Source organism: Panthera onca (genome assembly GCF_046562875.1).
Source record: "Panthera onca isolate mPanOnc1 chromosome E1 unlocalized genomic scaffold, mPanOnc1 haplotype 2 h2.Chr16_ul_13, whole genome shotgun sequence".
Taxonomy (NCBI): Eukaryota; Metazoa; Chordata; class Mammalia; order Carnivora; family Felidae; genus Panthera; species Panthera onca.
This window is the reverse complement of record NW_027675812.1, coordinates 20,314-44,574: the sequence shown is the minus strand read 5'-3', so window position 1 is coordinate 44,574 and position 24,261 is coordinate 20,314. Positions and strand designations below refer to the sequence as shown.

Genomic DNA, 24,261 nt, shown 5'->3' with positions numbered 1-24,261 from the left:
CTGGCGGTATTTGGGGATCACGAATTCTGGGCATAACACACATGACATGAGTATTAATTTATTCTCAATACCAGCTAGCTCTGGTTCTTTAATTACCTTTTTCTGTCATGTAAGATCGATGAGGGAGCATGAGGCAAGTTGAGGGCAAAATACAAGTTAGCACATGCCCCCGCCCCAGGTGGGATATGTGTGATTCTGGCTGCTCGAGGACAAAGGAAAGGAAAGAAAACAAATGGTTAACTGATAAGAGATCTCAGTCGGGCAAGATAGGAGTTTCCATCAGTTTACAAATATCTTAGTAAATTACAAGAAAAAGGCAATCTTATCAATAGCCTAATCGCCAGAAACCTACAGAATCAGCGTCCTGGAGCCCCAACATCACCCCTCCATAGTGATATGGGGAACAAAGGCAAGAAGGAAATCTCAGGTAAAATTAAATTTCCTTATAACCTGCAGCCTATTGACAGATACTTGAGGCAGGCAAATAAAATATTTCTCCAGGAACTCCCTACTGTCTTATTGCTTTGCTAGACGGAAAAACAACCTTAGCTTGACAATAGCAAGGCCTCTGGTATCTTAGGAGTCCTCTTTCACATATCACAGTCCCTCTGGAGACTTCCCTTTTGACTTGACCTCCCAATTCCATAGCATATAACCTGTCACTCTTCACAACCCCAGTGCAGTTCTTTCTGCCCACGGTCCTGTCCCTGTGCTTTCATAAAATCGCCTTTTTGCACCAAAGACATGTTCAAGAATTCTTTCTTGGCCGTCGGCTCCCGACTCCCCACCATCTCCCCAAAACTTCATCAAGATGAACGTGAAAACTCAACACAAGCAAGTTGTTGCCTTGTCCACGACAAATCTGTTCTATTTCACAACCATCCCCTACTTTGTCACCCCCTAGCTCGTTACCCTGCTGCACTGATGCCAGCATGGCTCACATACGTTTTCCCATCAACGGCCATCTTTTTCTCCTTCCAGTATGAAAGATTCTTGGGGACAGTCCCTGTGTATTCTTTGTACCCCCAGTACTTAGTACACTGTCGACACAGAGTGCGCGTGGCACTGAGTGTTTTTCAATGAATTCATTCATTGTTATCAACGGATTCCACCCTATTTTGTCCTGTATTGCCTACATAACTATGAAATTCAGATTCTTAGAAGAGACTCTCGGTGTTATAAGATGCTTAGTAGAGGTGGTGAGTTTTAAGACATTATATTGACACCACTAAAACCTCTTGGTGGAGAAACTCAATGAGCCCGTTCTCTGGCATGCCGGCAAAACAAAAAACTGACCCTCAGTATTCTTTCCCCAAGTTAGGCATCAGCAAATTAATGAGAGGAGAGAGGAGGCCCCTGCTCTTGGGCACCCGCAGGAACTTAACTCCAGCTCCGGACACACCGTAAACACTTTCATCTAATGGAAGATAAGTTGTGAAATCGGATTTCTGAACCACAAGACAGTAAGACAGTCTTTTCCAGCGTCTGCTTTAGAGGAGGGTCTTCAACCTTGAGTCTAAAAATCCCCCTCAGGCCACTGAACATGTCCAGTATGATTTGCTTTTTTACAGAGAAATCACAGAATTTTCCGGCTGAAAGGGAATAACACACTTCTTAATTGAAGAGTGGTCAGGAAAGAAAACACATGGAGAGCAGTGCCCTGTGGCAGGCATTCAGGAGTTCTTTCTGCTTTCCTGATGGCTCAAGAAGCACCCACACCTTTTGCTGCCTGGAGAACTCTGTGCTAAACTTAGTTCTTTGAAGTTCTCTTTTGCATAGGAAACTTGCACATGAGCAGGAATCAAAGTTAAATTCAAAAGTGGATTTCAAGGACCATGCACACCTTGGGGAAGCATCACTGTCACGAATTCCCATGATAATACTGACTTGGGTGTTACTTGCTTGGGGCTTTCATTGCCCACGAAAGCTGGTTACGAGGGAGGGCAGAGAGTGCCATTTAGGAGTTAAGACAAGTCTCTTGGCCTCTTTGTACCTTAGTTTCCTCATTTGAAAAAAAAAATGGATTTTAAGACCTACTTTCCAGAATTCATACTGGGTTTATTAACACACACCTAACCAATCACTGTATGATATTTTTACATGTAGTTTTTTTTTTTTTTTTTTTTTTACATGTATTCATTTTCTATTTCACTTACAGCTTGTGTAAAAACGGCATTCCATGCCAGGCCTGAAATGTTCCAAAGCTCAGTTCGGTGAGTAAATTGCAACGAAGATTTCTACACACACACACACACACACACACACAAAACAAGACACAAACAAAGAGAAAAAAAAGATATTCTTTCAGAATATTTATCCTTTGGCAGTGATTCTAATTTATAGATAATGAAACATAACCACAATACTCTCTCCATACACTAAAGAAATCTCACTATGAAAGATACTTGCCTTTTTAAAAAAATATTTGCATGAAAGATTTATACTTTCATGTTTATACATGTGGTGCATTAGATACAAATCAGTAAATGCTCAATAAATACTTGTGTTAAGTAAGTATTTTTTTCTAGAGAAGTAAGTTTATTTCTCTAGAAAAACGTTTCACAACTTTAGCACTGTTGAGATTTATGGTTGGATAATCTTTGTTATGGGGGGGGGGGGTGCTGCCCTGTGAACTGTAGGGTGTGACAGCAGCCCTGGCCTCCACCCACTAGATGCCAGGAGCACATCTACAGTCTGACAATCAAAAATGTCTCCAGACACTACCAAGTGTCACCTGGATGCAAAATCACCCTGGCAGAGAACTGCTGCTCTAGAACGATTCACTCTGATCTCTATAATAACTCTCACACCAAACTTTGCCACAGACAAAAAAGATTTGCTACATAATTTTAGTAGCTTTCGACTAATAAAGTTTCATTCATTCCAAATGAATAACAAAGAGGTTTACAATTAAGTTTAATACAAATTCCAAATATAATGAATTTATATTTGTAACTTACATAAACTTCAAAAAAGGTAGTGATTCAAATGTACGTCTTTCAATAGATTGTATTTTATTGCAGGATAAATCTCTAGGAAAAGGAAAAGGAAAATATTGCCTCAATTAGCTATAAGATATCTAATTAGTAGGATGGTAGTATTGAATAAGTAGCTTTTGGCTAAACTCTGAGTATTAGGAATTGTTATTTGAACCTTCCAGAGCCCCTAACCCTGTCCTCACCTTTCTTAAGAGTCTCACCTTTGTGATCTTCATACATAAAATATGCAACTATAGATCTTGATAGATCTTGGAAGTAATCTTTCCTGAGAGCAGAAGAATTGATTAAATGACTGTTTGTGGCCTCATCAATTTCTAAATTATGAGCTCAAAGTTGTGATCGCCACATATAATTTCTAATATTAAAAGGGATATTCTCACATTAGCACACCTTCCTGGTTTAGTTCTATTTCTTGACACCAAGTCAATACCAGAAGAGGTAAAAGATACCTTTTCATTTAACTTGAAAAGAAGTTACTCCTCTAATCAATACCTAACTTTGAACGAACTCAGAATTATATTATCATATTAATAGAAATTTATTTTTGGTTGTACGTTGCCTAAACGGTCTATGAATTTATCAATTGCTTCAGCTGCAAGTGGGGCCAACAAAAAAACAACACGGTCCTGGATTTTTATTTGGAAACACCCATTCTTGATTATGGTTGACCCTCTTATTTCCATGGATTTCAGCCGAGTCCCTCACTTTCCACCTACATGGGTACCACCATCTTCTGACTGGCATTTTCATCTCTGGTCTCTCCCATTCTAATCTATACTGCACACAGTCACCAGATTAATTCTCCAGGAGTGGTTCTCAAATATCAGAGTCACTTGGGAACTTACTCAAGATGCAAATTCTCAGCTCTACTCTGGACTGAGTGAATCAGGAACTGTGGAGGTGGAACCTGTGTTCTGACAAGGCCTCCCGGTGACCCTGGTGCAGTCTAAAGTTTGTCCTAGAGCACTGCTGTGATAACACGGTAGCCTGGCATATCATCCAAGGCCTTCAAAATCCTAAATCCGGCTCTAGTTTCCTACTCTACAGATACCAAAGAAATTTCTCCTGCATTTTGCCTTTCACTCACTCTATCTTGCAAGCATATTCTTCCCAAGATGTCTATCTGATGATACGTCATAGCCATTCAAGGTTCTGTTCAAACAGTATTTCTCTAGTAACTTCCCTGATCCAACTTGAAGTCTTCCCCCCCTCTTCTGTGTTCCAAAAACAACTTATACTTCTCATTGCCCAAATCCATTTCTTCCCCTCCCCCTCTCCTCCTCCTCCTTCTTCTCCTTCTTTTAATTTTTTAAAGTAGACTCCACGCCCAACCTGGGGCTTGAACTCACGACCCTGAGATCAAGAGTCGCATGCTCTACTGACTCAGCCGGTCAGGTGCCCCAATTTCTTCTTAATATAGTTATTCTGGCATTCCATTTCCTCTGGGAATAAACTCCATGAAAGTATGGACTAGTCTTGCTCATCTGCGTTGTCTACTGTGTTTAAAACTGATGCATGGACAAAGAACAAACTCAAATATTTATAAAATAAATTAACAGCTGGGTAGTGAGTAGAAGGAGCAAAACGACTGAAAAGAAATGTGGTTTTACGACTTTGTGGCTCCCTCTTCTGCACTTTGTCAGTGCTTCATCATCCATTTAGTGCTTAGGCATTATGGTTTAAGCTTCTGTTTATTTTCCCTGTGAAATCATGAGTTCCTACAAGGGTGGGAAGCCTGTCTTAACCATCTGCGTGCCTATGGTACTGGGCATAGGGCCTGTCACATTCTTTTTTAGGTTTTGATTCACATTTTTTTTGAATGAATGAATGAGAACACTTCACCTGACATGAAATAATTGGCTTACAAAGTACCTCATAGTAGAAATAATGAAAGGCCCTATCCATTGCGCAGTTTGTCTCTTTTGGTTTTCTCCAAACTGTGTTTGTAACGTTTGGAGCCCAGATGGCAGAGGTAGCCAAGAAGACCAATACAAAGTGGTTGTCCCCTAAGACTTGGAAGGTTTGATAATTTGAAGGGCTATTTTTAGTGTCATATGAGATTCTTTTTACTCACTACCCTTAAGCCTTCCACATTTGCAAGAAGAATCTATTTTCTAAAGCACATCATTAATAAGGATTAATGAGGGGTGCCTGGATGGCTTAGTCGATTGAGCATCTGACTTCGTTCGGTTCAGGTCATGATCTCACTGCTCATGAATTCGAGCCCCGCATCAGGCTCTGGGCCAACAGCTCAGAGACTGAAGCCCGCTTCGGATTCTGTGTCTCCCTCTCTCTCTGTGCCTACCCTGCTCATACTCTGTCTCTCTCTCTCTCTCTCTCAAAAATAAATAAACATTAAAAAATTTTTTTAAAAAGGATTAATGAAACACACAGCTTTGCATGGCATGGACAAAGAATAAACACTGAACCTCCATAGCAAAGAACATTAGTATCTCTGTATGTCTAATGTACAGAGATATATGCAAACATTTCTTCCTTGACAATGAGGCTGGAGAGATGTTTATTCTGTAATTAGCGAAGTTAGAGGCATTTCTGATGTTTGTTTAGTGTAAACATTTCTAACTATACCACTTAACCATCATTATATTTTTAAAGATTTCATTTTTTTTAAGTAATCTCTATACCTAACATGGGGCTCTAACCTACAACCTCGAGATCAAGAGTTGCAGACTCTAATGACTGAGACAGCCACGTGCCCCTTAGCCATCATTTTTTTAATGTTTATTTATTTTTGAGAGAGACAGAGCATGAGTGGGGGAGGGGCAGAGAGAGAGGGAGACAGAATCTGAAACAGGCTCCGGGCTCTGAGCTGTCAGCACAGAGCCCGACACGGGGCTCGAACCCACAAACTGTGAGATCACGACCTGAGTCAAAGTCGGACGCCCAACCAACTGAGCCACCCAGGAGCCCCAACCCCTTAACCATCATTTTAAACATCTATTTTTATGGTGGCATAAGAATTTCCACACTGATCACAGGAATCTACTCCTGAAGCCAAGTGCACATTGTATGTTAGCTAACTTAACAATAAATGACATAAAAAATAATAATAAAAAAATAAACTAATAAAATTTCCCACACTGAAATCCTTAATCTCTTAATAATTTAATATGTACTTGGTAATACTGCTTACATAATTCACCTGCTTAGTTAAATATTTAATATTTAAATATTTAATTTAGATTAAATTATTTAAAAATTCTGGGTTAATGGCATTCAAATTAATGTAAGTGTTCTATATTTTCTTGTCTTGTAGGTGACAATTTGAGGTTAACTTCAATTCCTCTCATTTTACTAAGCCAACTTTTTCAAACCTTTTCTGTAAAGGCCAGACAGTAAATATTTTAGGCTTTGCAGGCCATATACGGTCTCTGTCACATATTCTCTGTTTCTTTCTCTTCTTTTCTCTTTTACAGCCCTTTAAGAACATGAAAATCATTCTGAACTCATAGGTTGTATCAAGACAGACCATACACAGGATTTGATCCATGGGCCACAAATAATAAATATAAATAAAAGCAGATGGTATATGAACACTTACATAACAAGGTTCATATGGGTGTCCATAATTGCTCAGACTTCATTACCCCTTTTCCTCTACAACTGAAGGGCTTTTTCCTATATCTTGTCTATAAAATTAAAAAGTTGAAAATGCATAGGAGGTATTTAATGCTAGAGATGGGCTGGGTCCCCACAGACTTACAGAGTTATAGAATTTAATAGAGAGAATTATAGAATTCCACTATAGAGAATTATAGAATTCTACTGTTAGAAGAAATTGTTGCAATTATCCAATTTGAACCCTGTATTTTTTAATAAATAATATAACTAAAAACTCATAATAAATGATGAACTGATTAACTTACAAATACTGGAGGGATAGCAGGTCTTCAAATGTGTCTTTATGTAATTCGGTCAGATAATTGTCCCTGAGAATTCTGCAAAATGAAAAGGTCATTTCTGGGTCAAAATGCAAAAATAACTACAACTATTTGCTACACAGGACCGCTAGATGTGAGAGAAACCTGGGTAATGGTGCCACCAAATACACTAATTCTTATTTAATGTAGGGATGGTGATCTCTGCTGTTTGATTCAAATCTTTTCTTCTCACATACTCCTTTGTCTCTCCCTCTCTCTCTCTCTCTCTCTCTCTCTCTCTCTCTCTCACACACACACACACACACACACACACACACACACACACCCCTATCCACTCTTCACACCAAAATGTACATTTAATGCCTACTCTCTGGATCATAAAATCTCTGTTAGAACCCAGCCCTGAGTGGCAAAAACATGGACAGAACTGCCACTTCCTCCTCTCTTTTCCCAAATTTTATTGTGGAAGCCCTATTTATAACCATATCAGTGCTACAAGTAAAGCCATCTAATTTTTTCCCCATCTAAAAAATATCTGTGAGAACTAAAAATGTGCATAAAATGCACATAACATAAATGCTCAGTTTAATAAGTATAGAGTAAATACCCGTGTAACACTATTTGTTCATTCTACTGTTGGTGGATACTAGATTTTTCTAATTTTTAGTTATTATAAACAGTGCTGCTTTGGACATTTTTCTGTTTATATCCTAGTACACATTTGCCTAAGTTTCTCCAGGATTTAACAGGGGTACAAAATTGTCTTCCTAAGAGGTTGTGCTATTTCAAGCTGGCAGATTGAAACATGCCAAGTCTCTACCAAACTCCAAACTCCACCAAAGTCCCTAAGGATGATTAGAAAAGATACAATTAGAAAATCCACAACCTTAGCTCAAAGCCAAGGGAGTAGCTCTACAAACACTCCCCACCAGAAATGCCTTGGAGCCACCTACAGGGTGATTAGCTGGGATACTGCAGTAGGACCAAGGACAGCACATCAACCCCACATCCTTCCTCCTTGGATCTGGCAGCAAAGGGTGTTTTCTTCCAGGCAGGAGCCATTGGTGTTAGAAGGGGGCAGGGTCCCAGAACCCTGGAGGAAGGGTATACACTCTGACTAGCCATTAGAAGTCACCTCCCACCTCTTCTTTAACTCTCAGGGGGACCTGTCACCAATAACAAGCCCCGTGGTTCATTTCACCTCTTCCTTAGGACCAGAAAACAGAAGCAAGTCAAATCTCAACTACAAAGATAAATTGCACTCAGGAATGACCAAATGGAGTGAGAAAGCCAATTCTATTCAGGACAGAAAATAAAAAACAAATATAACAGCTTATAGTCAATGACACAGTTAACAGAGAAAACACAAAAGGATTTGAGAATACCAACATTAATGGGGCACCTGCGTGGCTCAGTCGGTTAAGCATCCGACTTCGGCTCAGGTTGCAGTCCATGGGTTCAAGCCCTGCACTGGGCTCTGTGCTGAAGCTCAGAGCCTGGAGCCTGCTTCCGATTCTGTGTCTCCCTCTCTCTCTGCCCCTCCCCAACTTGCACTCTGTCTCTCACTCTCTCTCTCTCTCAAAACTAAACAGTATACAAAATTTAGAATGGCATCATTAATATATCCTCAGACAGAGGTAAACAGTACATCTAATAAAAAGAACCAACTCAAGATTATATGAATGAAAAGTATTATCATTAGTAAAAAACTCAGTCTATGAGCAGCAGAAACGGTCGTTGAATAAATTAGAAAACTTGAGAGATCTGGCCACTGATTTCTTACCAATACTTGAAATTCTATGTATTTATTATATTTACATATTTGTTTTTATATTATATATTTGTAAACCCCTTGACAAGTGGGATATTTGGTCAGTTTTGTTCTTGGGCTTATATCCCTGGCATGTAAAACAGTTCCTGGGACATAGGAGATGCTCCATAAATATTTGTTGAATGAATTCAGAAAGTGACAGGTATCAATTTGCAAATATACTACTTTTAATTAAAACAAATCATTCATTTATCATCATTTATGAGAATAAGTACAACTTCACAGGAAAACAAATGTCTTTCTCCACCTCCGCCCCAATTTGTGACTCAATCTTTTGAGACAAGAACCTTTTGAGAATTTCATAAAAGCTATGGAATGGACCCTTTCCCTAGAAAACTGCACTTTCTTGAATACGTGCAAAGGTGTGCATGCGATTTCAATTTGCAGACCATCCCTTTAGGGCTCAGGTCCGTGAATAGAATGGACTGAATTTGTGGGTGCCAAACTTGGATGGGAAATAGAATCACATCTCTATTTTCACAAACCTCTAACTAGAATTAGCATTTCCTTCCATTATGAATGTAGGCAACAAACCACAGATTAGTGTAGTTAATTTGGTCCCCAGCAGAAATCAGATATTTTCATATCACATATTTGGCATGGATATCTCAAAATATCATTTATTCTCATCAGTACCTTGAAGTTATAATAGTTAGTAGGCGTACCATTATATTTTGTTATTTAATATTCTAACAGAAGCAGATTTATTGCTATATCACTAATCTTTTTAAAAATTTTTTGAAAACTCTATTTCCACATAATTTCCTTTTCCTATATATTTTAACTTATTATACATTTGAAAACATCATCCCAAGAACATAAGCTTCTGCAGATCATCAATACATATATAGAAGGGTGCCTGGGTGGCTCAGTCTGTTAAGTGTCCAACTTCAGCTCAGGTCATGATCTCACGGTTCGTGGGTTCGAGCCCCACATTGGGCTCTCTGCTGACAGATCAGAGCCTGGAGCCTGCTTCCAATTCTGTGTCTCCCTCTCTTTCTGCCCCTCCCCTGTTCATGCTCTGTCTCTCAGCAATAAATAAATGTTGAAAAAAATTTTTTTAAAAATTTGATATATAGAAAAAAAGGTTAAAAATCCTGCCCCAGGGGACTATTGACCCATAGTTAAAAACTTCTGTCTTACAAGGCATAACCCTCAAGCTGAATTAGAAATCATCAAATCTTGGGGCACCTGGGTGGCTCAGTTGCTTAAGTGTCTGACTTCGGCTCAAGTCATCATTTCACAGTTTGTGGGGTCGAGCCCCACATCAGGCTCTGTGCTGACAGCTCGGAGCCTAGAGCCTGCTTAGGACTCTGTGTCTCCCTCTCTCTCTGCCCCTTCCCTGCTCACTCTCTCTCTCTCTCTCTCTCTCTCTCTCTCAAAAATAAATAAACATTTAAAAATTTTTTAAGAATCATCAAATCTTACCAGATTCATCTTCTAGTATATAAACTACCAAATACACGCTTTTCAAAAAATATTTTTTTAACTTCAGTTTATTTTTTTTAATAGGTAATATATATTTGCATGGCTCAGAATTCCAAAGGTATATAATACACAATTCAAAGTTTTTCTCCTACCCCTGTCCCTCAGCCTACCCACTCTCTCCACTCTCTCTTGTTCCTTGTGCCAAATTACTTTCATTTTTCTTACAAGTTTGGGAAATAAGATCTCCAAGTTAGATACTATCATGAGAAAATATAAACTATATATAGTATTTAAGAAATTCATAAAATTCATAAGAAAACAACTACCTTGTTCTACCATTTGTCCCTTACCAGTAAGGTTATCAGACTAAGGGGCAGGGGGGAATCTACTTTAGGGGGATCATAATCCCTACATTTAGATTACTATGACTGTTATGTCTTTTATTATTAATTCAGAAGTCATTTATGACTTATCTACCCAAGTTGAACTAATGATATGACACACAATCTGTCATGAAAAATGCCAGTCAGTTACTTTGAGTATAATATTGTTTCCAAAATTACTTGTGTCTACACTGACTTTTTCTACAAATCAATTTAAAAAAAAGATAACAACAAAATTGGCAAAGGACAGAAAATTCAGACAAGAAACACAAATGCCCAGGAAACATACAGAGATATTTAAATGTATACGTAATCAGAAAAATTCAAATTCAGAAGGGACCCATTTTATTCACCCACCAGATCAGCCAAGAAATGGAGAATATCCAAGAGTGGGAGGGTAGGAGGAAATGAATGCTGTCATGGTGTATGGATTGGTGTGTAAATTGGCACACCTTTTTTGAGGGCAATTAAAATTGTATATATCGACATCGTCTTCATCCCAACAGTTCCATTTCCAGGGATCTATTCTACAGAAATACCCACCCACGTACACAAAGATGCATGTATGAGGTGGTCCATGCAGCAATGCATGTAATAAGAAAACTGGACACAGCCTAAACATCCATCAGGAGGGGAATTACTAAATCATAATACACTCATACTATGGAATATTATGCAGCAGCTTGCATGGATGGGGTAACCCTCTATGTACTGGAAGAAAAAAAGTCTAAGACATACCACGAAGCAAAAGAATCGAGTTGTAGGATGTTACAATTTATGTAAAAAAAAGATAAGAAAATCACACAACAAACCTATTTTGCTGTAAATATGTATGTAGGCAAATGCATGGAAAAAGGTCTGGAAGGATATATACTAAATCCAGAGTAGTGGCTATCCCAGCAGTGGGGGGATTAGAACATAAGGCAGGTGTTCACTAGATCTGTTATTTCATCAAAAAAATTTTTTTTAATGTTTATTTATTTTTGAGACAGAGAGAGAGAGGGAATGAATGAGCAGGAGAGGGGCAGAGAGAGAGGGAGACAGAATCTGAAGCAGGCTCCAGGCTCTGAGCTGTCAACACAGAGCCCAACGTGGGGCTTGAACCCACGAACCGTTGAGATTATGACCTGAGCCGAAGTTGGACACTTAACCGAATAAGCCCCCCAGGCCCCCCTGTTATTTCATTTTTATATATTGAGACTATAATCACGTATTCCTTGTATAATGGAAAATAAGTTGAAATTGATTCTAATTTTAAAGGGAACCTGCCAAATTTAATTTTTAAAATAAACACAGATGGGGCGCCTGGGTGGCTCAGTCGGTTAAGCGGCTGACTTCAGCTCAGGTCATGATCTCGCGGTCCGTGAGTTCGAGCCCTGCGTCGGGCTCTGTGCTGACAGCTCAGAGCCTGGAGCCTGTTTCAGATTCTCTGTCTCCCTCTCTCTGACCCTCCCCCGTTCATGCTCTGTCTCTCTCTGTTTCAAAAATAAATAAACGTTAAAAAAAAAAATTAACACAGAATTGCAATCGGTAGAGGTCGAGTTGGGATATGGAAGGGGAAACACCTTTCCTCAGAGCTACTGACTTCAAAGTTCTGGACCAAGAAGGACCTTAGAATGCAGTTAGTTTTTTTTTTTTTTTTTTTTTTTTTTTTTTTGTATTCGTATTTGGAGAGAATATACTCACAGTTTCTCAGCCCAACGGTATCCCTTCCATACATTTTCATCAATGTGAGAAATAGAGTTTCCTTGGAAATTTCTGTGAAGAAACACAGTTCAGATCCTTGAATAGGTAGGAAAGGAATGAACAGAATAAATAAAAGAATCACTGGCAACCTTGTGGGGAATATTCCAATGCAGTAAATGCCAACTTTCTAATTTCCGCGGCTATCAGCATCCCAGGTGGTGCAATTAATAAAGAGATAGCGTGGGGCCACTGGCACAAACAAGCCAGCTCCTTAGAACCTGAACTTCCTATTTGTTCCATTCCTTGGGTAGATAACGCCTGTTAATTACTCTGGAGATAAGTATTTTTTTTCCCCAAATCACTTATGTGTCTAAAATGGTTCCTTCCACAAATCAATGAGAAAATAATAATTCAACGAAAAAAATGGTAAAAAATTTACCATTATCAGCAAACAAATGTAAAGAAGCCCTCTACTGAAACCTCTCTAGGTGTTAGAAGGATAAGGGAAGTTAGAAATTAGAATAACTAACATGGAAAGATTTCTTAGACATATTGTATAGGGAAAAGCAACAAATCACTGGGCAAGGAATTAAAAAGTATCCCCTCATTAGGAAATTAGGAAAAAATGCAAAGGAAAGAGATGGGAAGGAAGGACACACACCAAAAAGGTGACAGGAGTTATCTTATGAGTGGTAGGGAGGGTGGGGTGGGATTTTCACGTTTTATCCTCTATACCTGTGACATTAAAAACAAAAAAAAGTATCCATGATAATTCATGTATCCATGAATTACACATGTTTAAGAGAAGCTATTAAATGCCTGAGGTTCAGTTTCAACCGCTAACTCTGCGTATGACTTTGAATCTTTACCTTTAGTTTTGTCCTCTTCCCTCAGCAACAGCTTACCTGGTCAGTTTATATACACATTTTTTTCAGGGGAGTCAGGAATAAATTCAAAACAGATACCCATCTGCCCATGTGCCTGGTGGACATTTCCAGTCAACCTGAAGCCTTCTGGTTGCTCTGTGTTCCCTGGTAAAAGATGCCTCAACTTCCATCATTCTTATCTGGGACAGAAGTTTCAGAGTAATATCTGAGTTTTCTCTTTCCCGTGCACACCCCACCCGCGACTGTCATCAGTTAGTCTATCTTGTCACTTCCTCCTTTGCAGTGCTCTCAAGGCTTTTCTTTCTACTCTTTTCAGCCACTCTGAGTCGGCCCCTTGTTACTTTATTCCCAGGTTTTGTTAGAACATTCTATCTGGTCTCGCTGGATCAAGCTCTCCTCTCCAGATCGGCCTATATGGGGAACTGAAAATAATCCTGTTTCAGCGGTCTGTATATCTCATGCTTGAAAACTTTCAATGGCTCTCTATAACTCAGAATCTAACGTTCAAACCTCTCTAGCTGATAGTCAAGGTTTCTCGTAATTGGATCTTTAACTGCTTAACCTAATTCTTAATTCCTGATCATTCCTGCAGCCGTGCCTTTGCCTAGACTTATACCCATTTTTTCTCTATTTAACACATCAGAGCCACTCTTTAAGTCTCAGCTAAAGTGTTAGCTTATCCATGCAGCTCTCCCTGACCTCCATACTCCGCTGATTACAGAGTCTGCTGAATTCCAACACCCATGGTACCTCTTTTAGTACTTAATTACATGCCACCTCCCTTTTTATGACCATTTCCTTTCTTCCCACCTGTCATTTCATGTTCTGAAGACGATTTCATCCTAGTGTGGCGCCCATAGTACTTACTCTTGGGTTGGGCCCAAACTGAGTACTGTATGTGGAAGGCCGGGCGTCAAAGATGAGGTCTGGGGAATCAAAATAATAACAGCTAACACTCATATTTCGCCAGGCACTGATCCAAGTGCTTCATATGTATTACCTCATCTAGATCTCACCATAATCCCATGAGATGGTAACTATCATAATTTCCATTTCACAGAAAAGGAAACTGAGTCACAAAGCTAATAGATGACAGACCTCGGCCCAAACGCAGGCAATCTAGTTCCAGAATCTCTACTCTTCACTACTCTGTTGTATCCTATTATAGAGGATGGAGCAAAAATGGGAGAGTAGAGGTTAAGGAATGAAATAATGGGGCTAAAAATTGGATAAGGAAAAAGAATAAGGACAATTACAAGTAAAAGATTGCAGAAGGGCGAACAGTAGTAAAAAGGAAAATGAAGATAAGGGATAGTTGACAAAGAAAAGGTAAAAACAGAAAGTCAGTCAACGTGGTTGGGGAGATGAGGAAGGCCCAGGGCGACATTGAGGAAGAGACTGCCATGTCAAGCAGGAGGCAGAGAACAAACAAGTAAAGGCGATTCTTACAAGATGGTGAAGGTGCCGTTGTAGGTGTCGGGCTCCAGCACGGGCACTCTGCGGAGCCTCTGCTGTGGGCTGAGACCAACACACGACAGTGTCTCCTCTTTGCAGGTACAGCGCTCACATATTTTGAGGTCTGTGGTGGCATTCTGTTCTGGTTGCCAAGTTAAAGTTGTGTATGCCTTTTCTGAGGTATACTTTACAAAATGCACCACAGGATGTTCAGTTGTTGGAGGAAAACCTGTCTCAAATGACTCTGGTTGCTGACTTACAGGAATTTCTAGGTCCATAGGTGGAACCGTGACTTCAGTCAGGTTTCGATGTTGACTCTGAACCTGTTTTGGATGTGCAAGTGTCACCTCAAGGTCCTTTGGGGGAGGAGTTGTAGTCTTCTTCAGGGTTGTCGAATGTTCAGCCTCTGTAATAGGTTCTGGAGTTATAGTAAGCTCCACATGACGAAATGGGATGATGGGTGATGCTGGATGCTGACCTTGATCCTTACTTGGAGTTGGAACTGTCACTTCCTGCTGGAATGGATATTGAACTACAACCTCCTTAGGTGGCTCTGGAGGCTGAGTTGGGGTGTCTCGCATGGTTGGAGAAGGTTCAGTCTCCACACTGGATCCTGCAGTTACAGTAAGTTCCAGGTCCATAGGTGGAACTGTGACTTCAGTCAGGTTTGGATGCTGACTCTGAACCTGCTCTGGATGTGCAAGTGTCACCTCAAGGTCCTTTGGAGGAGGAGCTGTAGTCTCCTTCACGGGTGTAGAATGTTCAGCCTCTGTAGTAGGTTCTGGAGTTATGGTAAGCCCCAAGTCCACACGATGAGCTGTGACACTGGGCAATGTTGGTTGCTGACCTTGATCCTTACTTGGAGTAGGAACTGTCACTTCCTGTTGGGACGGATACTGAACAACCTCCTTAGGTGGCTCTGGAGGCTGGGTTGGGGTCTCTTGCATGGTTAGAGAAGGTTCAGTCTCTGTAGTGGATTCTGGAGTTACGGTAAGCCCTGGGTCCAAAGGTTTAACTGTGACTTTAGTTAAGGTTGGATGCTGAATGTGCTCTGAATGTGGAAATGTCACCTCAAGGTCCTTTGGAGGAGCGGTAGTCTGCTGCAGGGCTGAGGAATGTTTAACATCCGTAGTGGGTTCTGTAGTTACAGTAAGCACCAAGTCCAAAGGCTGAACTGTTACATTCGGCAACCACAGACGCTGAGCTTGATCCTGATCTGGGGTTGGAACTGCTGCCTCTTGATATACTGGAGGTTGAGCTACAAGTTCCTTAGGCGGCTCTGGAGGCTGATCTGGGGTCTCTTGCATGGCTGGAGAAGGTTCAACCTCTGTAGTGGATTCTGGAGTTATGGTAAGCTCCAAGTCCAAAGGCTGAACTGTGACCTCAGTCAACGTCGGATGGTGAGACTCAACCTGCTCTAGATGTGGAAATGTCACCTCAAGGTCCTTCGGAGGAGCTGTAGTTTTCTTCAGGACTGTAGAAGTTTTAACCTCCACAGTGGGCTCTGGAGTTATGGTAAGCTCCAGGTCCAAAGGTCGAACTGTTATATTGGGGAGTGATGAATGCTGAGCTTGATTCTGACCTGGTGTCAGAACAGTCTGCTCCTGATATACTGGAGGTTGAGCTCCAATAACCTCCTCAGGTGGCTTTGGAGGCTGAATTGGAGTCTCCTGCATAGGTAGAGGAAGTTCAATCTCCTTATTGAATTCTGGAGTTATAGTAAGCCCCAGGTCCAAATGTTGAGTTGTGGCCTTATTCAAGGTTGAATGCTGAACCTGAACCTGCTCTAGATGTGCAAATGTTACCTCAAGGTCCTTTGGAGGAGCTGTAGTTTTCTTCAGGGCTGTAGAAGCTTTAACCTCCATAGGGGGTTCTGGAGTTATGGTAAGCTCTAGGTCCAAAGGCTGAACTGTTACATTAGGTGACGATGGATGACGAGCTTGATCCAGACCTGGAGTTGGAACTGTCACCTCCTGAAACAGTGGAGGCTGAACTACAACCTCCTTAGGTGGCTCTGAAGGGTGACCTGGGATCTCTTGCGTGGTTGAAGTTTCAACCTCTGTAGTGGGTTCTGGAGTTATGGTCAGTTCCAGGTCTAAAGGCTGAACTCTGACTTCAGTCAAATTTGGATGCTGAGCCTGGACCTGCTCTGGATGTGGAGGTGTCGCCTCAGTGTCCTCTGGAGGAGCTAGAGTCTGCTGCATGATTGTAGACTGCTCAGCCTCCACAGTAGGTTCTGGAGTTACAGTAAGCTCCAGGTCAGCAGGCTGAACAGTAACATTGGGCAAGTTTGGATGCTGAGCTTGCTCTTGTCCTAGAGGTGGAACTGTCACCTCATTATGGACTGGAGGTTGTGCTACAACCTCCTCAGGTGGCTCTGGAGGCTGAACTGGGGCCTCCTGCTGGGCTGGAGGAGTTTCTGCCTCCTTAGAGGGCTCCGGAGGTTGAGTTGGAGACTGCTGCAGAATTGGAGATGGTTCTACCTTCTCAGGGGCCTCTGAAGGCTGAGCTTGTACCTCCTGTTGTGTTAGAGAAGGTTCTATCTCCTTAAGTGGCTCGAGAGGTAGAGATAGGGTTTCCTGCTGGACTGGAGATGGTTCCACCTTCTCAGGAGGGTCTGAAGGCTGAGGTGGGGCCTCCTGCTGTGTGGAAGGTTCTACCTCCTTAGGGGGCTCAGGGGATACAACTGGGGCTCCCTGCTGAGTTGGAAAAGATTCTGCCTCATTACCGGGCTCTGAAGGCTGAGCTGGGGGCTCCTGAGGTGTGGGAGAAGGTTCCACCTCCTTAGGGGGCTCAGGGGATATAGCTGGGGACTCCTGGAGGACTGGAAACTGAGCTGGGGCCACCTGCTGGGTTGAAGATTCAACCTCCTCAGGGGTCTGTGGATGCTGAGCTGGGGACTCCTCCTGGGTTGTAGGTGGTTCACTCCCCTCGGAGGCCTGTGGGTGCTGACCCTGGCCCTCCTCCTGGAGAGGGGAAGGTTCACCCTCTTCCTGGGCCTCTGGAAGCTGAGTCGGGGCCTCCTCCTGGGTTGAGGATGATTCACCCTCCTCAGGGGCCTGTGATTGCTGAGCTAGGGCCTCCTGCTGGGTTGTAGAAGGTTCAACTTCTCCAGGATATTCTGGATACTGAACTGGGGTCTCCTGCTGTGTTGGAAGTTTCTCCTGTGTGGTAGATTCTGGAGATTGCGTTGGAGTCTCCTGTTGGACTGGCAAAGATTCAACCTCAGGGGACTGTGGAGGCAGAGTTGGGGCTTCATGCTGGGTTTCAAAAGGTTCCACATTAAGAGGCACTGAGGGCTGAGCTATAGTCTCGTGCCGAACTGCAGAAGGTCCCACCTCTGTAGTGGGTTCTGCAGTCATGGTAAGCTGCACATCTGGAGGTTTCACACTGACATTGGGCAGGTTTAAATGTTGATCATGGTAGTGACCTGGAGGTGAAACTGTCATCTTATGATGCCATAGAGGTTGAGCTGGGTGCTCCTGCTGGGTTGGAGAAGGTTCCACCTCCCTGGAAGGCAGCTCTGGAGGCTGAGCTGGTTGCTCTTGCAGGGTTGCAGAAGATTCTATCTCCCCTGGAGACTGAGCTGGAGTCTCCTGCTGGGTTGAAGATTCTGCCTCATTAAGGAGCTCTGCAAGCTGAGCTAAGGCCTCCTCCTGGGTTGGAGAAAGTTCAGCTTCTCCAAAACGGTCTGGAAGCTGAGCTGGGGGTTCCTGTTTGCTTAGAGAAGGCTTACCTTCCTCAGGAGGCACTGAAGGCTGAGCTGGGGTCTCCTGCTGCCTTAGAGAAGGATCAATCACCCCAGGAGGCTCGGAAGGCTGACCTGGGGTCTCCTGCTCACTTGAAGGCTCAACCTCCTCTGGAGGCTTACCCGAGGTCTCTTGCTGGGTTAGAGAAAGTTCTGCTTCCTCAGTATGTTCAAGAGGCTGAGGTGGGGCCTCTTGCTGGGCTATAGAAGATTCAACACCTTTATCAGGCCCTGGAGTTGTGGTAAATTCCACATCTAAAGGCTTACCTATAACCCTGGGAAACATTAAATAATCTGGATACTGACCTAGAGGTAGAGATGTCACCTCATCACTTACTGCAAGTTGAGTTAAATACTCGATAGGGAACTCTGGAACTAGAGTTGGGGCCTCCTGCTGGACTGGGGTAGGTTCAACCTCCTCGAGGCGCTCTGCAGGCTGAGGAGGGGCCTCCTGCTGGACTGGGGTAGGTTCAACCTCCTCGAGGCGCTCTGCACGCTGAGCAGGGGCCTCCTGCTGGACTGGGGTAGGTCCAGCCTCCTCAGGGTGCTCCGCAGGCTGAGTTAGAGTTATGGTAAGATCCAGAGGTTTAACAGTGACATTGGGGAAGCTTGGCTTCTGAGCTTCACTCTGACTTGGAGATAGCACATTTACTTCATGATGTGCTAACAGTTGAGATATGATGTCCTTAGATGGCTCTGGAGGCTGAGCAGGGGCCTCCTGGGGGGTTGGAGAAGGTTCCACTTCCTCGGGGGCCTCTGTAGGGTGAGCTGAGGCTTCCTGCTGGACTGAAGAAGGTTCGACCTCTTCAGGGGTACTTGAAGGCTCAGCTGGGGCTTCTTGTGGGTTTGCTGAATTTCCATCCTTAAGGGACTCTGGACGCTGAGATGGAGCCTCCTGCTCAAGTAGAGATGGTTCTGTCTCTTCAGAGGGCTCTGGATGCTGAGCCTGAGCCTCCCCTTGGGGCAAAAAAGATTCAGCTTCCTCAGGGGACTCTAGATGATGTGGGGTCTTCTGCAAGGGTGGAGGAATTTCAGCCTCCTCAGAGAAGTTTGGAAGTTGATCTGGTCCCCCTGGGAAACCCATAGGTAGGTTCTCCTCAGGATACAGGAGACCCATATTGGAATCAAATGACTGGTGATCTTCGGCCTGATCTAAACCTACAGTTTTAGTCTTACTTTTGAGATGAGGAGGCGGAGCTATGGTCTGATTCTGATCCCAACCTGGCACTGGAACCACCTCTGGGAGCCTTTGATGCTGGGTTAGCTGGTGATTCAGATCCTCATCTGGCCCTGGGGGTAGTTCTCCAAACGAATCCGTGTCCAGCAATGGAACCAAAGTCTCGGTCAACTCCTTAGGCGGGGCCAACATCTGGGCTGGAGCAGAGGACCCCAGGTAATTAAAGCCCCCCGGCTCAGCTGGGGGTGTAAGTGCCTGGGGCGATTCGGGCGGGGGATCAGAGGAGTGAGAAGACCAGGGCTCAGCCGCCTCCAGGGGGTCGGAAGTCAGCTGGGCAGGGTCCAGGGCCCACTCCGGAGGCTGAGCTGCCTGGACCAGCAGCCACAATGGTTGCCACATAAAGAGAAGCAGTGGGGCCAACAGGCGCAGCCGGGACATGACACGCGGAGGCTCCGGGGTGCAGCGACCCAGGCGAGTGGGGTACTGGCGCTGGGCCCTGAGCGGGAGCCAAACCATTATGGCAGCCCCATGATGCGCACGCGCAGTTAGCAACTGTGCGCCCTCCCCGCCCACGTCCCACCCTTTATTTATGATGTCTTTATTTACGCCACCTTTATTAGCTCCCTGGAGATGGGCTCCGCACCAGCAGAGCGGGCCCTTTTCCCAGAATCACTTGGGGCCCAGGCCTCCCTCCACCCTGCAAAGGCCACCACTCCCCCCCCACTCCCCCCCTCCCCCCTCCCCCCCCCCTCCCCGGCCCGGGGCTGCTCACAGCAAGGTAGTACTTGGACTCAGATCTGGGTGGCCCCGCACTCCCGCAGCTCTGAGGGGTGGAAGGGTGGGGGAGTGGAGCAGAGCTTCCAAGGAAGCCACAGGACCTGGCATCCTGGGAAATTAAAAAATGCTAGTCCAGCTCTAGCAATTTGAACTCTTGCTCTTCAAAGCTTAAATCCGAGAGACGTTCTTCCTCCCCCTGGCCATACTGCTTCCAAGAAAAGTAGCTGACCTGCAAAATAAGCACCAGTTAGGGCGATGGGGAGGAGAACACACTTCACAGTCAGATATTCTAAAATGTTGCCATTTCCTCTAAATTCTCAGTACCCATGGCTGATTATTAATTCACCACGCTGTTAGATGGGGGCCTACCACTGAATCTGCGATGGCCCCTAAATGTCTGTAGGAGGAGTTTGGGGGGAGTGCTAAGCAATTCATTCTGGGAAAGAGGGCCGGAAACCAATTCTAGCCCTTTATTTACACTGGGTGGGAAAACTTCCCCCATCTCATCTTGACTGGACATAGCCATTGATCTAGAAAAAGTAACAAGGCCACTTTTCAGAGGTCCACTCTGTGCGCCCACATGGAGAAGGCACTTAGGATGTTATAGTCAGCGTGTTAAACAATTTTCTTGAAATACTGCAACTAGCACTCAGTTTACTTCCTTCACAGCCCCTTTTCTAATGTATTTTTAGTCCTTGCTTATGGTCTGGCACAACCTCTAGCATGTAAAATGCAAGAGAGAGGGGATTTTTATCTTAATCCCAATGTCTAGCACACAGGAATAGTTTTTATATGGAACTGATTCCAAGACTGGCCTCATGCAGGAATGGATCTGTTGCTATAATCAGGTTTCTGAAATCTTTAGCATCAATGCTGAATCTTTTTCTCATCTTTTCACCTTTTTCAGGAAGCTAGACTTTTTTTTTTTAATTTTTTTTTTCCTGAGAGAGAGAAAGCGTGAGCGGAGGAGAGGGACAGAGGGAGAGACAGAGAGAATCCCAAGTAGGCTCCACGCTCAGCACAGAGCCCGACGTGGGGCTGACCCCACAAACTCTGGGATCGTGACCTGAGCCAAAATCAAGAGTCGGATGCTCAACCTATGGAGCCACCCAGGCACCCCAGGAAGCGAGACTTCTCAAAGCCTAAACTTGGAAACGTCTGAAGTTTCCTCGACTGGTTTGATTTAGATTCAATTAACATTATTATTTTGCACGAAAAATCTTCCAGTGCTTTTTCAGAAAGTAACCATCTTCTCTTTCTCCACTCTCTTCCCTTCAAAACAAACTTTGCAACTGTGGGGTGAGTGAAATATTCAGAAATCGAGGGGCGGCTGGGTGGCTCAGCTGGCTGAGTGCCTGATTTCGGCTCAGGTCATGATCTCGCAGTCTGTGAGTTCGAGCCCCGCGCCGGGCTCTGTGCTGACAGCTCCGAGCCTGGAGCCTGCTTCAGATTCTGCGTCTCCCTCTCTCTCTGCCCCTCCCCAGCTCACGCTCTTTCTCACTCTCAAAAATAAATAAACATTAAAAAAAAAAATCTAAAAAAAAAATTCACAAATCTAGCCCCAAATTAAGCTCTCAATGAGCTGAAACACATTTTTGCTTTTTTTTTTTTTTTTTTAACATTCTGTATGTGGCACATTACTATTTTCTTTTAGAAATTATTTTGGCGGGGCGCCTGGGTGGCTCAGTCGGTTGGGCGGCTGACTCCGGCTCAGGTCATGATCTCGTGGTCCGTGAGTTCGAGCCCCGCGTCGGGCTCTGTGCTGACAGCTCAGAGCCTGGAGCCTGTTTCAGATTCTGTGTCTCCCTCTCTCTCTGACCCTCCCCCGTTCATGCTCTGTCTCTCTCTGTCTCAAAAATAAATAAATGTAAAAAAAAAATTTTTTTTAGAAATTATTTCGGCAACTTAATCCCTAATTCAGGACATCCATGTGAGTGATTTACAGAAAAGTTCTTCAGCAAGATATTCACGCAAGATATATATGAGATGCCGACATCTGGGTGATACATCCTATTTGAATGGCATAATGGTTTCAAACGCTGTAGTATAATCACATTTAAGGCCATAGTTACTCTGTTCCCAAATCCTTGAGATTCTGTTTGAGGGGAGCTCTAAAAGGCTTGTGTCCTCTCCTATGTCCACAACTGTGGCAGTGCTCTGATGAAATTTGCTCTCCAAATTTCAAATAAGGGGTCAGAGCCAAGGGTCAGGACTTCAGGAAAAGCCCCAGAAATCCCCTGCAGTCAAAAGCAGTTTTTGAGTTTCACATTTCCCAAAGGATGATAGAGCTAATGCCAAAGTCTTCCAAATTCTGCTGGTTGCTTTACATTATGGCTACAGTGGCTATGTCACCCTTGAACTTTAATCTCCACATACTTGAATTAAATCCTGCAGCTCGTCTTCAGTACTGGCATCTGTGATCTCTTCACAGGGTCTGTATTCCACAGCTATTTTACCACTTTCTGAAATAAAGTGAATAAGGATTGGAAAAAAAAAAAAAAAAAAAAAAGAGGGCGCCTGGATGGCTCAGTCAGTTAAGCGTCTGACTTCAGCTTAGGTCATGATCTCATGGTTCATGAGTTCAAGCCCCATACTGGGGTCTCTGCTGTAAGCACTAGAGCCCACTTCAGATCCTCTGTCCCCCTCTCTCCGCCTCTCCCCTGCTTACTCTCTCAAAAATCAACATTTAAAAAATAAAGTTAACAAGATCAATTCAGAATTTTCCTTGTTCTAAAACTAGCTGTATACAATGATAGCACCCAATAACTAGACATTCTTTTTATTTATAAAAGCAGAAAATAAAAGCATTTCCCTAGAAGTTTTCTCATCTCACACTTCAGTTTTTAATCATAACTATGTGTGAAAAAATACACATGAAGTTAACAACTGTGTAGTTCAAAAACGCTATCATCTTAAGAGATAGGAACTAAGGAATAATGACACAGGAAGTTAAAACTATGGAAACAACAATGTTCAAAATCAGATGACTAGACAGTAAGGCATTAGGTAGAGGTCAGTGTGAGTTCTGGAATACAGACCATGGACTATAGCTGATACTTCATGTTAGAAACAAGGCAAGTGTCTACTCCCCGGAAACAAAATCCCACCAGATACGATGAACAATGCTTTGGAGGGAGAGGGAGGGGGAGGGGGAGGGGGAGGGGGAGGGGGAGGGAGAGAATGCGCTTGGACAGTTTATTGGCAGAAATGGCCCATGTCCCTTATAGACAATACAATTCCCCTTAAGGCAAAGTACAGCTACAACATTTTGATCGTGTACAAGGGATACCATAGCATGTTAGGGAGAGGTCAGCAACCCAAAGGTTTAGTTTGGTTCTTAAAGGTTGTTACTCAGAATTGACAGCTAATGGAGATTCTACCTGATGACCAGGGAAGTCAACTTTCACTGCAAGAGCTGTCCAGGCTGGAAGCCTGAGACCAATCCAGGGTCAACTCTTATGGGCAAATAAGGCCTCTGAAACTTAGCTAGGATTTCTCAGTCTCTAAGCCTGCAAGACTGTGAAGCGGCGAGGGCGGGGTGGGGGCGGCAATTGTTTGGGGACTCGTTACTAATTATAAAATTCCCTTGGAGCACAGCCTGTAACATTCACACCATCGTAGAACTCAATAGAGAACACAATCGATGCTATTCAATAGCCTGACCACTTTCAAGGTTCACAAAAATATAGCTGACCCTAATATAAGAATCATATTCATGGCACAAAAACAGACACATAGACCAATGGAATAGAATAGAAACCCCAGAACTAGACCCACAAACGTATGGCCAACTCATCTTTGACAAAGCAGGAAAGAACATCCAATGGAAAAAAGACAGTCTCTTTAACAAATGGTGCTGGGAGAACTGGACAGCAACATGCAGAAGGTTGAAACTAGACCACTTTCTCACACCATTCACAAAAATAAACTCAAAATGGATAAAGGACCTGAATGTGAGACAGGAAACCACCAAAACCCTAGAGGAGAA

At 43.3% G+C, this 24,261-nt stretch overlaps 1 protein-coding gene and 1 long non-coding RNA gene across 9 annotated transcripts in view; one reads left to right on the top strand and one right to left on the bottom strand.

The window, feature by feature from the left end:
• Positions 1 to 19,949, bottom strand: part of LOC144615311 (uncharacterized) — a 48,012-nt gene extending 28,063 nt beyond the window's left edge. For 2 of the 7 annotated variants that reach the window (XM_078442211.1, XM_078442212.1), the window contains exons 1-2: positions 14,566 to 19,949; positions 12,230 to 12,301 (exon numbers count right to left, since the gene is read on the bottom strand). In XM_078442211.1, the coding sequence (XP_078298337.1) occupies positions 12,230 to 12,301; positions 14,566 to 19,934 (5,441 nt within the window). In that variant the 5' untranslated portion in view covers positions 19,935 to 19,949. Of the gene's footprint in view, positions 1 to 2,156; positions 2,238 to 2,960; positions 3,033 to 6,886; positions 6,959 to 12,229; positions 12,302 to 14,565 lie in introns of all 7 variants that reach the window. The other 5 variants (XM_078442207.1, XM_081794749.1, XM_078442208.1 and 2 more) reach the window with 5 other exon arrangements.
• On the top strand, positions 1,384 to 14,392 carry LOC144615314 (uncharacterized). 2 transcript variants are annotated; one of them, XR_013553729.2, is made up of 3 exons: positions 1,384 to 1,463; positions 2,159 to 2,213; positions 13,469 to 14,392. It is a non-coding gene; the product is annotated as an uncharacterized LOC144615314 (long non-coding RNA). The 2 variants fall into 2 exon arrangements; XR_013553730.2 differs by lacking the exon at positions 13,469 to 14,392 and adding an exon at positions 6,437 to 6,623.
• Positions 19,950 to 24,261: the final 4,312 nt, after the last annotated feature.